Source organism: Culex pipiens, chromosome 2 (genome assembly GCF_016801865.2).
Source record: "Culex pipiens pallens isolate TS chromosome 2, TS_CPP_V2, whole genome shotgun sequence".
Taxonomy (NCBI): domain Eukaryota; kingdom Metazoa; phylum Arthropoda; class Insecta; order Diptera; family Culicidae; genus Culex; species Culex pipiens.
The window spans coordinates 80651050-80668295 of NC_068938.1; the positions used below are offsets into that span (position 1 = coordinate 80651050).

The 17246-nt window shown below is 37.7% G+C and overlaps 2 protein-coding genes across 2 annotated transcripts in view; both read left to right on the forward strand.

The window, feature by feature from the left end:
* The first annotated feature begins 287 nt into the window (after positions 1-287).
* LOC120418286 (carbonic anhydrase 2) overlaps positions 288-17246 on the forward strand; it is a 41647-nt gene continuing 24688 nt past the window's right edge. Inside the window, exon 1 of the mRNA XM_039580613.2 lies at positions 288-731. Within this exon, the coding sequence (XP_039436547.1) occupies positions 698-731 (34 nt within the window). The 5' untranslated portion in view covers positions 288-697. The remainder of the gene's footprint in view (positions 732-17246) is intronic.
* LOC128092769 (uncharacterized) lies at positions 9435-14102 on the forward strand. The gene is made up of 2 exons (XM_052707348.1): positions 9435-13633; positions 13757-14102. Exons 1-2 carry the CDS (start codon positions 12913-12915, stop codon positions 13948-13950), a joined length of 915 nt encoding a protein of 304 aa, XP_052563308.1. The 5' UTR covers positions 9435-12912; the 3' UTR covers positions 13951-14102.

The following is a 17246-nucleotide window of genomic DNA, read 5'->3' on the forward strand; positions in this document are numbered from 1 at the left end:
AAAGCCCAAGTTCACAACTTTTTAGATAAAGTCCAAAGTTAAACCATCGCGTACACCACCAACACGGCATCAATTGCAATCGTTTAGTGCGAGACTCCCGACTGCACACAGGAATCAACAACAACAACGGCAGCGAAACTAACACTAGTCGGCGCACTTATCACCCCAATCCGCTTGTGTTTGTCGTCGCGGCGGTCGACCATCATCCGAGTGGGCCAAGCGGCCGACGAGCGCGGTATATAAGGTGACGGTCCGAACTCGCTTAGGCGCTTACTCGTCAATCAGTTGAGCAGGAACCTCGTAACAGAACGGACGCGTGTGCTCTTTTGTAACCCTTTTTTGTGTGGTGATCGTGACGGTAAAGTTGCGTTGGTGAAGCGAAAAATTACAATTTCAAATCCCGTCGGCGAAAAAATCTTCGGCGAGAAAGTGATTGGGATTCTGAAAGTAAAAGACTTAAATCACAGAGACTTGCTGCTACCAGAGTGGAGTTAGTGCAGCTGAACAGTAGAAAAGAAGTGCAGTTGTGCAGTTTATTGTGGTGGGGCAGTACCTGATCGTGGATTGGAAAGTTTTTTTTTTTGTTTTAAAGCCTTCTAATAAATATTAAACTCGAGTGGCCGAACCTCGGAAGAAGTGCGCGGACCTTAACTTTGTACCTGTACTAAGCAAAAACCAAAAAAAAACAGCAAACACCATGTCGAAGGTCTGGGGATACACTGAGCTGAACGGTAAGTGAAGCTAGAAAGAATGCGGTTGCGTAAATTTACATGCAGTTCGATGTAATCGCGGGGTGAACTTTGCGCGCCTCGGTGAGGCGGCGATTGTTTATTTTAATTTAGGGAGAAAAATAACAGGCTAGTTTAAACGAGTGATTTACAATATGCAAATCGAGATCGGGACTTTCCTGGCAATTTAGTGCGGTTTGATGAATGTTCTAGTTGTGACATGACTCGGCTTCTGGTCTGAAGCTTGCTTCCAGTCAAGTAACTTAATTATCCCGGGGTAGCATTTTACGTTAATTGTGTTGCTGACACAAAATACTCGGCATTGATCTTTAAGCTTGGTTGAAATGAGGTGATTGAAGGAATTTTGTGTTATTTACACCCTTAGGCACGAACTAATTTCGCACAGGAATGTTGAAATCATTAAATCACGGACATTATTTTCAAAGTATTGATTTCTGTTTCTTTAATAATTTGTTTGACCTATAATGTGAATGATAAAAGTAGATCGCACACGTATTTTTGTGTAACTTCAAGCTTAACTTAATTTTGACAAGTTTCGAAACAATTGACATTCAACTTAAAAATTCAAATCAGCTAAGACTAGGGCTTTGATAAAACCTTAAATTTAAAATTAAATTGACTTAAAAATAGAAGTTTTCTACACACTCAATAGTTGTTTGTTCAATAAATTTTTTGTATAAATCTTCTCAAATCTGTTTGAAAACTAAACATTTAAAACTATTTATCAAAAACACCATCAAAGCTCGGAACTACCCTAACTCAACAAGAACCGCCATGGTCACGTAGTGCAAAATATGTGCCAAATCGCGAATATTAGCGATCGAGTGATAACAAATGTTGGCACCGGAATGCTAATCACCGTAAGTGGTTATCAACACAGTCAATGGCGAAATTTTATCATCCTTATTAATTTTCATGTGTAAATTTCATTTTTTTGGTTTTTCTTTCATGACAATTTATGTTTAAAAAAAAATAAAATGAACCCCAAACTTGTTGTTTGAATGTTACAATGAACATATTAAAACAAGTTTATTCAATCTTTTTTCTAAAATAATAATTTTCCCGCAGCTAAATTATTTTTTTTTGTTCAAAAATTATCCAAAACACTTTGTAGAAATAAATTCTTGGTATAAAACAAACGAGTAATTTTTCCAAAATAACCCGATTTGATCAAATTAAAAATTGATATGAAAATATTTGAAAATCTCTTTTTGAGGATGGAATTTTCTTATACATTTGGTAGCTTTAGTAAAAATGAAGGTTGTGATGAAATGTTTTGAAGAAAACATATGTTACACTCTCAACTAGTTACAACTAATTTTTTAGTTTATGTAAAGGTTTTGCAAGAGCAAAATAGCAATTTTTGAGACAAGCAGATTTACGGACTTTTATCACAGAGATTATTCTGCTTTAATTATTTTAACAGTCATGCTACAGTCCAGACTCGATTATCCGAAGCCTCGATTATCCGAAGTTTCGATTATCCGAAGTTTCGATTATCCGAAGTTTCGATTATCCGAAGTTTGATTATCTGAAGGTTTGTTTTGGATTTCGGATAGTCGAATCATGAAAAAAAAATGTTTTTCGTGTTTTTTTATTTTCTAATTTTAAATATTAAATTCGAGTTCTGTGACCCCATTTTATTCAAATTCGAGTTGTTGATTGCCTTTTATTTTACCAAATACATTTTTTCAGTATTTCAACCTCGCCAGTTTGGCCACCATCTTGGATTTAAAAACTCAAAATCAATTTAGAGCATGTTTAGGGTAATATTCAAGCTTAACAATCAAAAACAAGACAACGAAAAAAAATTTCTTGATTCGATTATCCGAAGTGAAATTTTCTCGAGGCCTTCGGATAATTGAGTCTGGACCGTACTATGTTTTTTCCAAATATTGATTCTACAAGTGTTGTTTGATATCCCCTAAATAGTTAACAAATAATTGTTACAAGTTACTTCAATGGAAATTTAATTTTTTAGCAATATTTTTTTGAAATAGCCTAAATATTTTCTTCGAGAAAACTATTATTTTCAAATAAAATTAAAACATAGACTACCAAATTTTATTCTATTATTTTAAAAAGAACAACAAAATTGGATAAAAATGACTCAACTTTTTTTTAAGTGGATGCAAATTTAACTTTGAGTGATTAGGGTCAAAAGGTTAGGGGTAATATTAAATGTTTGGCCCTTTTGAAATGTTTGTTTTGATCCCAAAATTTCACTTTTTCCGATATGAATTTTCAGCCAATATTGGGATGGAATCTCCAAAAAAATGATAGAATTTGCCATCAGCAACACAATTCACGTGTTTTTTCAGGTATTTATCGTTTGAATTGCGGGAAATTTGAAAATCAAAAACCCAAACAATGATTTGTTATGGGCTACCATTTGACAGCTAGTGCTTTTGTTGTGGGCTCTCATTTGACAACCGTGCTAATGTTGACTGTTGTCAGTTTGCTTTGGTCGGAATAGGGGTTTTTTTAAGTGGATGCAAATTTAACTTTGAGTGATTAGGGTCAAAAGGTTAGGGGTAATATTAAATGTTTGGCCCTTTTGAAATGTTTGTTTTGATCCCAAAATTTCACTTTTTCCGATATGAATTTTCAGCCAATATTGGGATGGAATCTCCAAAAATATGATAGAATTTGCCATCAGCAACACAATTCACGTGTTTTTTCAGGTATTTATCGTTTGAATTGCGGGAAATTTGAAAATCAAAAACCCAAACAATGATTTGTTATGGGCTACCATTTGACAGCTAGTGCTTTTGTTGTGGGCTCTCATTTGACAACCGTGTTAATGTTGACTGTTGTCAGTTTGCTTTGGTCGGAATAGGGTTGCCATCCCCCCGGTCTAAATCGGCCGATTTCGTAGAACAGTACTCATTTTTAAAACAAAATTACAACTTTTTGAAATTCATTCAAAATTAAGCTTTGTTGACACAAAATTCTAAAATAAAAGAGTTTTCTAAAAATAAATACAGTGCCATCTCGTTTTTGGCAACACGACTTTTCGATACATTTCCTTTCAGCAGAAATGTCAGACTAACGGGAATTGCTTAATTTTTCATTCAAGATGTTGCTTGAAAATTAGGCTTAAATTTCACACAAAATGAGCAATTAAATAATTGATGTTGCTTTTGTGCAAGCAGAAATGTTTGAAAAAGTCAAGTTGCCAAAAACAGGAAGGCACTGTAGTTTATATTGGTATTTAAACATTATTTCACCAAATTCCTATGACTAGCGATTCCATTTTAAATATTTTGTTGAAATAAACTCGTTTGATATTGTCAGTGATTTGTTGAAATATCACTCCAAAAATCATCAACACGTGGTAACTGCTCCCCAAAAAACTGATAAGACATTTCCAACCTATCATCACGTGCCTATCTTAAACCTGCCAAAACGCAATCGACTTTATGAAAATATACAGCCCTCAACAACAATGGCCGCGCGCAACCACCAACCAACGTCACCATCGCTAGATCATTGCATTCGTTGAGTGATTGATTAAAACAAAACACATCCATCAATCAATCATAATTTTCTGTTCGAAACTGGTTAATAATCTGCGCGTGATTGTTTCTATATTTTTTATCGCCACACTTGAGTGAAAATTGAGTGCAATTTCCCAGCTCTCCATGGTATGTAAATAGCCCGACTGATCAGTACTTGAAGTAGTCCCACGTCAAACTCTGAAAGGGTGCGAAGACACGTGGTCGAGGTTGCCCCAAAATGGCCGCAATTGATTGGCATAATTTACAACAGGTCGTGGATTACAAGTTGAGCTCGAACAATTTCAATATTATAAATTACTGATAAGGTGTAACCGGTTTCACAAAGTCCGAAAATCCTTCTCGACTTGAACGACCTGCCTAGACTGCGTTTCGTTGCCTTCAAGTTCCCCGCTTATCAGATCTCTTCATGAAGTCCCTAATCAGAGCTCTCGTCGTTATCTCGTCCCGTCAATTACGCACGTGCTGATTGTGGAGCAACCGTCAATAGACTTTCGATTGTAAGGCCTAGGTATAAAACTAACGCCAGTGCCAGCGGATTAGGTGGCAAGCAAACTAATTTGATGTGGTAACAAGGGCCACTTGACTCGTTGAGCGCGCAGTCCAACAGTCTTCAACGCTTCGCGCCTACGCCTTTATTGCATCCAATTGAAACAATTGAGGCTAGTTAATTCAACACAATTTACACTTGTTTGGCTAGCTGGAATCGCCCGCGGCAGTGACGATTTATCGTCCAGCCAAGAGATTATGCACCTGGCTTTTGTTGTTTTATCGACACATTCCAGAACGAAATTTTTCCAAATCACTTCATTCCGTGCATCGTCCGGCGGTGTATCATCATCATCCCGGGCGAGGCTAATAATTAGTTTGAAAATTCCCACAGGCAGACTAACTCGTGATTGTATTGAAAAAGGCCTTTTGTTTTTTGCCGTCCACGTGTGCTGTTGAGGGTGGTCGTGTCGGAGAGGTGTTGACCAGGTCTATTTTGTAAAACTAAACTATGCTATGTCACGTGGTGTCGTGGGCGTGGGTTATTTTTAAGCGTCGCGCGTCGTGTGGGCAGTTTAAAATTATAATCTTGATCGATACAGATTGGTTTGAATTTATAATTTAAACATTTGATGACGACAGGAGAAGGCTTTCACGAAAATCAATGCTTTTATCATACATTAAATATAATAAATTGAGAGCATCTCAAAACAAAGTAAAATTCTCGATTTTTTATTTTATTTTTTTGGTCCTAAAAACATATCTAGAGTTTTGAAAAGGTCCTATAAGCTATTGTGTTTCATATGTTTATAGGACTTATTAAAAAAAAAACTTTAGATATGAAACATAATAGCTTATAGGACCTTTGAGCAAATCTCTGAGATTTCGGTCATTCGGCTGAAACTTTTTTGGTTCCTTCGGTATGCCCAAAGAAGCTATTTTGCATCATTAGTTTGTCCATATAATTTTCATATAAATTTGGCAGCTGTCCATATGAAAAAGATTTATAAAAATTCAAAAATCTGTATCTTTTGAAGGAATTTTTTGATCGATTTGGTGTCTTCGGCAAAATTGTAGGTATGGATAAGGACTACACTGAAAAAAAATAAAACACGTTAAGAAAAATTTGGTGATTTTTGATTTCACTTTTTGTACCTAAAACTTGATTTGCAAAAAATCACTATTTTTATTTTTTTTTATTTTCTGATATGTTCTAGGACAGCGATTCTCAACGGGGGTACCGGGCCTACTTGATTTACATGGCAGGGGGTACCAGCCTAGAAGAAGGTTGAGAATCGCTGTTCTAGGAGACATCAAATGCCAACTATACAGAAATTTCCAGAACGGGCAAAAAGTCTTTGACCGAGTTATGATTTTTTGAATCAATACTGATTTTTTCGATAAATCGAAATATTGGTCGCAAAAGTTTTTCAACTTCATTTTTCGATGTAAAATCAAATTTGCAATCAAACAGTAGTCTAGTTAAATTTGGTTTAAAGTGCACCGTTATCAATTTATAGCCATTTTCAGTTAACTGTCTTAAAAATAGTAGCAGTTTTTCATATTTTTTTTTAAATCAGTGTGCATGTTTGCTCACTTTTGAAAAAAAGAAAATTCTCTATATTTTGATTTTTTGAACTTTGTTGATACGACCCTTAATTGCAGAGATATTGCCATGCAAAGATTTAAAAACAGGAAAATGGATGTTTTATAAGTCTCACTCAAACAACCCACCATTTTCTAATGTCGATATCTTAGCAACTAATGGTCTGATTTACAATGTTAAAATATGAAACATTCATAAAATTTTCCGATCTTTTCGAAAACATTTTTTTATCAAAATTTAGATCAAGGAGAACATTTCAAAATGGCCAAACATTCAATATTACGCCCTATTAAAATGTTAGTCTAGATTTAAAAATTTTGAAATTCAAAAATAAATTAAGTTTTTTGAAATATAAAAACCTTTTCGACTGAATACTTGATGATTTTTGTTTAAAAAAAAGCGTAGGAGCTCAATTCAAAATAGTCAGCAACATTTTTTAACCATCTACTGCCCAATATTTTTTTCGAAAATATTTATTTTTCCCGTGTTCAGGAGGTCATTTTGAGCAACTTTTGTTCTACGAAAAACTTTACTTCTCTTGTTTTATGTTTTTCTTGTTTTATTTTAAGCATTTTAATTTGCATTTATCTTGTTAAGTTTATGTTTGTTTTTGGTAGTATTTGGCCTATTCTACCATCTAATATGATTACATTTTGCCTATCTAATTTGTTCACGTTTTTACAGTCATTTTTTCATTTTTTTGCATGTTTTTTACATTTTTTGCTATAGAATGGCATCTTCATCATTTAAGTTTCAAAAAAATGCGTAGGCATAGTCTGGGACACTACAAAAATTACTGCATACTTCTTTTTACTGAAAATATAGGAAAGGTAAAAAACACAGCCAAAGTTGACCCCTAAAAAAATGACATTTTTAAAAACATTGGCAAAGTCAAATAAAACAAGTTAAACTTCCAACCCTGGAATTTTCTAAAATTTTAAGAGTTCTTTTGCTTTTTAAAGATCAAAAATCGCTTTGATTTTTTTTTAGATCGAAGCCCGTTTAAAGGCGGGGTTAGGTATAGAGGGTTAACCCTGGTTGCTTGGCAACTATCCACTTTTATAAATATTTCAATTGAAGATTCTATATGAAGTGGTGAAATGTTACTCTCAGTGTTCCAATCGAGGTGTCAGGTCAGGTTTCCAATAAATTGACAAGACCTTGCAAGCATGTGGTTCGAATAACTTTAAAAAAAAATGAACAAATGTGATTTTGAACATCACAATTTTCAAGAAACTTGTGTTTAGAATAAATATTATTATAAACACCAGTTTCAAACAATTTAGGATAGTCCAAATCTATTTTTTGGTCTAAAATATTTAAAAAAATGATTCCACTTTATTCTTATCAACATTTTCAACATTTGCCTCCATACCAAATCAATCTAAAAATCTTTTCTAAAGATACAACAGCTGTCAAAATGTACGGAGATTTGAATGGAAAAACTAGTGAGACAAACAAAACTAATCCTATGGTAATAGGAACAATTTAAAAAGTTTATTGAAACTTTAGAAAATTTCAAATGCTAAGCACTTTTTAAGAACTGAGAATTATTCAATGCATTTCTCAAGGAGGTATTACACTATGACAAACAAACAAAACTCGTACTTTTTGACAGTTAATTTGCTTTTGTTTTGCCTGCATTTATAAAAATAATCAAACAAAAATATCAGCTTGCATTCATTTTGCTTTGTTTGCGAGTTTGCCGCAAACAAGTTTACGAATTAGGTAAACTGAAAAACACGAAAAAGTTCGAGTTTGTTTGTTTGCGTTACGCTTTGTATTTCGTCGGTTTCTCAAACACGATGCAATATTTTTGCAGTCTTTTTGAAGCAATTTGTTCGTCTTGTTCCATTCTACAATCAGCTTTAAAAACATTGCAAAATGTCGTTTTAGAGTAAACGAAGATACACGAAGCGTAACGCCTGCGCACTATGCGAGGTTTAATTGTATGTCATAGTCGAATACCTTCTTCAATTGGCAAAATTCATTTTTGATAAATTCAATATTCCCAAACGATTTAAAATTAAATTCTTGGTGGATTGAAGTTAAACCCGCAATTTAGAGTAAAATAATATTAACAAGCAGTTTTTTGTCAATTGGAATGAGGCAAATAAATTAATTGTATATTTAATGGTCTAAGGTCCACCACATTTCTGAACAAACAGATGACAGATGCCTTCTGTCATCATCATCGTCCGATTTGTTCGGATGGAAAATTTTGTAAGGCACGATTTCACAAATTATTTATCACCATTGACGACTTTTGTTACCTCGCATCTGTGGGTTTTTGACAAAGAACTTTGTCCTAAGGGCTCTATTCTGGTGAGGTGTCAATCCAGAAAAACGAAAAATGTCGCGCGTTACGAAAATGTTGCATGCTTGGTACTGCGGAAGGGGTCTGCAACGAATGAAATGTGGCAACAATGGTGCAACATTCTCGCGTGACAGTTCCAAGAAAGCAGGAGACGAGGCAAAATTTGCACCATGTTGCCACATTTCATGCGGACTATATAAGCTAACAGATAGCCTCTGAACAATTTAGTTTTGACCGAAAATCCGTCAGAGACGGATCGACGGTGGTAATTTTATTGCTCACACACACATACACACATTGAAAGACACAGGTTGTGCACCACCTTGGGAGGAATTCTGTTCTAAAGAACATTGTTAGAACGGTCACTCGGAAACCAGAATGATTCAAGGCAATGGGGTTGGGACCAAACTGGTAGGATATTGGCCACACCCGGAGTGGCCATGGCCCTGAGGGAAGGTTCTACCGGGGGGACATTTATCGAACCATACGACTTGGGGCAATATGGGTATCAAAATTCATGGTTTTTGATACTGGTAATGAAAATGGCCATTTTGACAGGATTGGCCACACCCGGAGTGGCCATGGCCCTGAGGGAAGGTTCTACCGGGGGGACATTTATCGAACCATACGACTTGGGGCAATATGGGTATCAAAATTCATGGTTTTTGATACTGGTAATGAAAATGGCCATTTTGACAGGATTGGCCACACCCGGAGTGGCCATGGCCCTGAGGGAAGGTTCTACCGGGGGGACATTTATCGAACCATACGACTTGGGGCAATATGGGTATCAAAATTCATGGTTTTTGATACTGGTAATGAAAATGGCCATTTTGACAGGATTGGCCACACCCGTAGTGGCCATGGCCCTGAGGGAAGGTTCTACCGGGGGGACATTTATCGAACCATACGACTTGGGGCAATATGGGTATCAAAATTCATGGTTTTTGATACTGGTGATGAAAATGGCCATTTTGACAGGATTGGCCACACCCGGAGTGGCCATGGCCCTGAGGGAAGGTTTTACCGGGGGGACATTTATCGAACCATACGACTTGGGGCAATATGGGTATCAAAATTCATGGTTTTTGATACTGGTAATGAAAATGGCCATTTTGACAGGATTGGCCACACCCGTAGTGGCCATGGCCCTGAGGGAAGGTTCTACCGGGGGGACATTTATCGAACCATACGACTTGGGGCAATATGGGTATCAAAATTCATGGTTTTTGATACTGGTAATGAAAATGGCCTTTTTGACAGGATTGGCCACACCCGGAGTGGCCATGGCCCTGAGGGAAGGTTCTACCGGGGGGACATTTATCGAACCATACGACTTGGGGCAATATGGGTATCAAAATTCATGGTTTTTGATACTGGTAATGAAAATGGCAATTTTGACAGGATTGGCCACACCCGGAGTGGCCAGTGCCATGGGGAATGTTTCTCCGGGAGGACATTTACGGAACCATATAAATTAAAAACTCCTTTATTTGACCTCCTTGCCAAATGGTGTCTTCGGAAGAGTTGTTGTACTTGATAAGGGCTATCATTTGAAGTTATTGACATACAGGGTGACGACCTTCCAGGGTGTCAACCAAAAACTAACTCTGTTGGATGACGTTGTAGGGCTTTGGTGTCTTGGGCAAAGTTGTAGAGGAGAAAATTTCATGAAAGTTTGTCAAAGGCGCCAAATTTGTAGCTCTTTATCTACTCGAGATATACGTCATTTTTGCAAAAATGGTAAAAAAAGCACTTTTTTGGTGATTACTTAAAATGTTAGCATTTTAGCGGCCTACTATGTTCTGAAGAGTTGTTTATGACATGAAATTACACATCTTTGCCGAAGACAGCAAAATGTTGTGAGCATTTATTGAGGAGTTATAACCATTTGTAAGTGATTTTGAGCATATTTTCAAGTTGCAATGTTTTCAAAATGGCGCATTTTGGCGCAAAACCGAACAATGCACATGAAAGTACACACTTTCAACTACATTTTCTGAAAATATTTTCGTGTCTATCGGTGTCGATTTAGAGATACAGTGGACTCTCTGGTTGTCGATCTTCTCGATATCAATATTAATCCAGCTGTTAATAAATTTTTCAGTCCCTTCAAATAGATTGCTTTGATTTTTTGTTCTATAATTTCATAACTCCTACTCTCGACGGTTCCTTCAATATCGACAACGAGAGAGTCCACTGTATCTCAATTTGAATTTGACGGTTTTTAATCAATTTATTTATAATTTTTAAGCGGAATCTTATTGAAACGTGGCTCGGTAAATTGATCGATTTTAATATTGCTTATTGCGAGATAAAATCACGTTTCTCCTTCGCTGTGAGTGACAGGAGATTATTGCCGCCTTATTACCGCAGTGTAAAAATCAGCAAGTTAAACTGAAATTCTGCGTTGATTTGGCTGTCAACTTGTTTTTTTTTTTTTTGAATATTTTCCAAAAAGTCAGCTCAAAACTCAAGGCAACCTTTGACAACAGCCAAAAATTTGTTCTGCGGTTGTCTTGCGGCTGTCATGCGACCATTATCTTGCGGTCGTATCACCGCGCGTGAACTCTAATTATTGACGCCCACAGTAAAACATTGTTCATGCTTAAAATTATGATACACATTTTAAAATTATGAATAAATACATGTTTTTCACAAAAATAATGTAAGTAAAAATGTTAAATAATTGTTAAATAAATGTGTAATTAAAATTAAGTATATCTTTTTATATTTGGTCACTCTGGAAAGGTTGTCGTATTTTTTTCATAGACAATGTAATTTCCATAAAAATCGATCAATTTACCCTTCAATTTACCGATTTTCACCTTGTATTCATTATGATTTCGAATAACATTTATAAATAAATTGATTAAAAATCGGCAAATTCAAATTGAAATATCTAAAAATATAAACACGGAGATATTTTCAGGAAATGTAGTTGAAAGTGTGTACTTTCAGGTGCATTGTTCGGTTTTGTGCCAAAATGCGCCATTTTGAAAACATTGCAACTTGAAAATATGCTCAAAATCACTTACAAATGGTTATAACTCCTCAATAAATGCTCACAACATTTTGCTGTCTTCGGCAAAGATGTTTAATTTTATGTTATAAACAACTCTTCAGAACATAGTAGGCCACAAAAACGCTAACATTTTGAGTTATCTAAAAAAAGTGCTTTTTGGACCATTTTTGCAAAAATGGCGTATATCTCGAGTAGATTAAGAGCTACAAATTTGGCGCCTTCGACAAACCTTCATGAATTTTTCTCCTCTACAACTTTGCCCAAAATACCAAAGCCCTACAACGTCATCCAACAAAGTTCATTTTGGTTGACACCCTGGAAGGTCATCACCCTGTATGTCAATAACTTCAAAAGATAGCCCTTATCAAGTACAACAACTCTTCCGAAAACACCATTTGGCTAGGACGTCAAATAAAAGAGTTATCAATTTATTCCACTTAATTTTGCCATTCCGAACACTGTGCAATGGCCAGTCCGGGTGTGGCCAATCCTGTCAAAATTGCCATTTTCATTACCAGTATCAAAAACCATGAATTTTGATAACCATATTACCCCAAGTCGTATGGTTCGATAAATGTCCCCTCGGTAGAACCTTCCCTCAGGGCCATGGCCACTCCGGGTGTGGCCAATATCCTACCAGTTTGGTCCCAACTCCATTGCCTGAAATCATTCTGGTTTTCGAGTGACCGTTCTAACAATGTTCTTAAGAACAGAATTCCTCCCAAGTATGTGCACAACCTGTGTCTTTCAATGTGTGCATGTGTGTGTGAGCAATAAAATTACCACCGTCGATCCGTCTCTGACGGATTTTCGGTCAAAACTAAATTGTTCAGAGGCTATCTGTTAGCTTATATAGTCCGCATGAAATGTGGCAACAATGGTACAACATTCTCGCGTGACAGTTCCAAGAATGCAGGAGACGAGGCAAAATTTGCACCATGTTGCCACATTTCATGCGGACTATATAAGCTAACAGATAGCCTCTGAACAATTTAGTTTTGACCGAAAATCCGTCAGAGACGGATCGACGGTGGTAATTTTATTGCTCACACACACATACACACATTGAAAGACACAGGTTGTGCACCAACTTGGGAGGAATTCTGTTCTAACGAAGATTGTTAGAACGGATACTCGAAAACCAGAATGATTTCAGGCAATGGGGTTGGGACCAAACTGGTAGGATACTGGCCACACCCGGAGTGGCCATGGCCCTGAGGGAAGGTTCTACCGGGGGGACATTTATCGAACCATACGACTTGGGGCAATATGGGTATCAAAATTCATGGTTTTTGATACTGGTAATGAAAATGGCCATTTTGACAGGATTGGCCACACCCGGAGTGGCCATGGCCCTGAGGGAAGGTTCTACCGGGGGGACATTTATCGAACCATACGACTTGGGGCAATATGGGCATCAAAATTCATGGTTTTTGATACTGGTAATGAAAATGGCCATTTTGACAGGATTGGCCACACCCGGAGTGGCCATGGCCCTGAGGGAAGGTTCTACCGGGGGGACATTTATCGAACCATACGACTTGGGGCAATATGGGTATCAAAATTCATGGTTTTTGATACTGTTAATGAAAATGGCCATTTTGACAGGATTGGCCACACCCGGAGTGGCCATGGCCCTGAGGGAAGGTTCTACCGGGGGGACATTTATCGAACCATACGACTTGGGGCAATATGGGTATCAAAATTCATGGTTTTTGATACTGGTGATGAAAATGGCCATTTTGACAGGATTGGCCACACCCGGAGTGGCCATGGCCCTGAGGGAAGGTTCTACCGGGGGGACATTTATCGAACCATACGACTTGGGGCAATATGGGTATCAAAATTCATGGTTTTTGATACTGGTAATGAAAATGGCCATTTTGACAGGATTGGCCACACCCGGAGTGGCCATGGCCCTGAGGGAAGGTTCTACCGGGGGGACATTTATCGAACCATACGACTTGGGGCAATATGGGTATCAAAATTCATGGTTTTTGATACTGGTAATGAAAATGGCCATACCCGGAGTGGCCATGGCCCTGAGGGAAGGTTCTACCGGGGGGACATTTATCGAACCATACGATTTTGGCAACATGGTTTTTGGGACTGGACATGAAAATTGCCATTTCGATAGTGGTTGTAAAGTCCATGATTTCCGGATGCAGCTCTATCGCTGCCGTTTTTTTCTGGGAAGGGGGGGGGATGTTTTGGCAATTTATATCCATAGAGGTGCCATTGATTGAATACATTTTATTAGAATTAATTATTCAGGATTAAATAAATAGGCAAAGAATTAAAAAATATAAATAAAAATAGCATGATTTTTAGAGTTTTGTACAAAGTTCTTTGTCATATTGGTCATGTAGAACATAACCACCTGCACCTTTTTTGTTTGAAAATTAGCAATCCGCTAATGGTAATCTCAAATATTGTCGTCTCCGGTGTCGAATTTGGTCCACAATAAAGTCATCTACCTCGCTCGAAGAAAAAGCTGGGGCTCAAGAAATGTCAGTTTTAACCCTTAAATCTGAAACCAACTTAAATTCGTAATTTGTTTAAGTTTTCAATCAATTCCAGAATTTCTCACCTTTTTTAAGAATACCAACAGAAAACATAAAAACACAAACAAAACCACTTAAGAGATAATCCTCCTTTCGACCTTGGTGTCCCCTCAAGAGAGGTCCGTCGCACTGTTTATGCGGCAATATCCTGGTTGGATATTGAAACACATTAAAAAAAAGACTTCCCAGACGGGATAATAAATTTAATCGTGATAAAGGTGATCGCGCGTCACAGACAAACAGACCACGTGACTCTAGTCGCATGCTGCAGAGGTGCTTCCGAAATGCAAATTTGCGCGCGCAAGTTGTAAAAATGTGATAAATTCGTACACTCCTGGTGGTGATAAGCAGTGATAAGCGGATTTTTGGGGGTGGAAATTTTGTTTTCGTAAATAGAAATTTTTGGACTATGTGGATGCGATTTTTTATGATTTGTTTATTTTATGAGATAAATTTTGATAAACAGTGTGACCTCATCGTAGCTTAAACATTTGGATTACAAAATAGCTACATTTGTCATAATTATGACTAACGTGAGTGATTTATTCGTTGGGCATTTGGTTTTACTATTAGTTCTAACAATTGATCAATTTATTTGCAGAAAAATGTGACTAATTTATCATGATTATTTGTCAAAGACAAACAGACGAAAAACTCAAAATGCTCAACTTGATTTAATAAAAATCAAATTGACAACATTTAAACAGTCAAACTATCGGAGTCCCACTGTATTAAAGCTGCACGTTGCACAAACTAATCCGCCAGGAACGCAAATTTCCTTATTTATTTTCATTTTTGGGGCGGGTTTTGCACGTCGACAAACGATCTCAAGGTGAACGGATCAATATGTTTTGGCGGCGGCGATGGCCAGTGGCTTCCGACTAACTTGTTTGCTTTGTCGTAGGACGTAGGTTCCTCAAGAACCCGAAAAGCAAATAAACACTGGAGGTGTGGTTGAAGAGAGTTGGATGTGATGATGGCCTTTGGTCGTTATTTGTTGTGACAAAATATGGAGGTTTATTTATATTTTGAATGTCTTGACGCGTCAAGAAAGTCTTTAAATGATATTAAAACCTCGATTTAAAAAAAACTCGAAAAACAAAACCTAAATTTCTTTGCAACAATCTACAACAAACTGTCAAAACTGCTCGAAAGTGCTCGACTAACATGAAACAACGACGCAATGGAATCATTCTTGCTCGAGCATGTTAGAAATTGTCAAACAACCTTTCAAATATGAAAAAATCGCAAATTTTAAGCCAACTAGCTACACCAAGTGAAAAAATTAGCATCCATTACCGTATGTCGCATTGAGTGAATTTTTCGAGACGAAATCGTTTCCCTCAATTGGTTGATTGTCTCAACTCACGACAAAGTCATTATCACAGCCTGCGGTCAATCTTGTTGGGGCGGCGTGGTCGTCAATTGAGTTGACTCGGTGAGCATCTTCTGTTTGAAGTCAAAGCAGGCCGGTTCTTCTGGTTTTTTTCGAGCAGTTTCGTTAAACGCAGGATGCGCTGAATTTGGTCAAATTTTGGGTCACGTTGATAAGGTAAATGATCTTGATGCGACAACTTTGTTTCAATTCTAGATGTCAAGGTTAGTTGAAATTTCCTGATTTAAAGCAATAATAAATTTTCATATCGATCCGGGAAGTTTCAAAAGTTGTTTCCTCAAACAATAAGGTAATTATAAGGGGTTTAAGTGGGGTTCAACAGGTATCACCGGTCAAAGCTAATGTGTTCAAGCAGTAATTAAAAGGGGCACCACCAGTTACACTTACACAAAAAGATTGTGTCACGTCACTCAACTGCGGTGACTTTGCATCAAAAGTGTCACTAGCAGTGACAGCAGTTACAAGTACTGCGTAGTTGTTTACCCTAAGCTTCTGAACAATTTTCTCTAGAAACAATTACAGTTAACACTGCTAGTACGGATTTCTTTCTGAGACAAGCTATCTGACAAGCTAAGTACTGAAATCGAGCAGCTTTTTACAGAGCTGTAAAATCTACCTCTTGAAAACGACAATCTTACCGGATTCGAACGGTAGTTATTACGGTTATTACAGATCGCCCATTAATTAAAAAAAAACAAAAACTTCTCGAATGCTGTTAGTAGTGTCAGCTCGATCGTAAACGTCAAACTGCTCAAATCGCTTGCAAAGGGCACGACAACCGCGATAAATGTCGTGATTTCGATCCCAGTCCTTTTTGCGAAACATTTTAATCAATTTCGCACCAACTAAAATTCCCGTTTCGCCCACCGAAAAAACAGGTTTCAATTCGCGGAACCTCTCCGTCTTCTTAAAAGCTCTGCCGTCATCTTGTTCCGACCACCTGGAACCAGTTATCGGTTCTCGACGCCAAAACCCGCGTTTTCAACGTCTCGTGCTCGATCTCCACGATCTCCATGCTCGCCGGCACGTGAATTCATCTCTCGCCGGGGATCAACATTCTTTTCTGCAATTGATGTAACGAAGTTAAACGAACCTATTAGGGCCTGACTGTGTGTTTGCACTATAAATAGCGCGATCTACAGAATGAAAGGAACTTGTGAGCGGGGTTCAGAATTCGCTGCATCGGTATGCGCGCGTTGTGGCGATGCACTGAACTGTAACTTCAATCCCAACTCACTTTCATCCATCCAACGGCCTGCCACGATTACGGGCCTGCTAAACGGTAGAGCAGAGTTATATCACGTTATGGTGCATCACCAGGCCTACTCGATCAATCTTCGGACCCAATAAATCTACCACTTGACCAACTGTTAGACCGTTTAGACCCAATTTTCCAAATGCCTGCTTGGACACCGGTTTTCACCCCGTGTCAGTGAACTTTCTCGATCGCGATGGCGCGCGTTTGTTTACACTTTTGACGCACGTGCAGCGCGAGTACCCGTCACGATCGAGTCACGATCAACGCGACTGCCTTTTTTCGGGGGTTTGTTGTCTTTCGGTCGAACAGCTTGTCCCACAACAC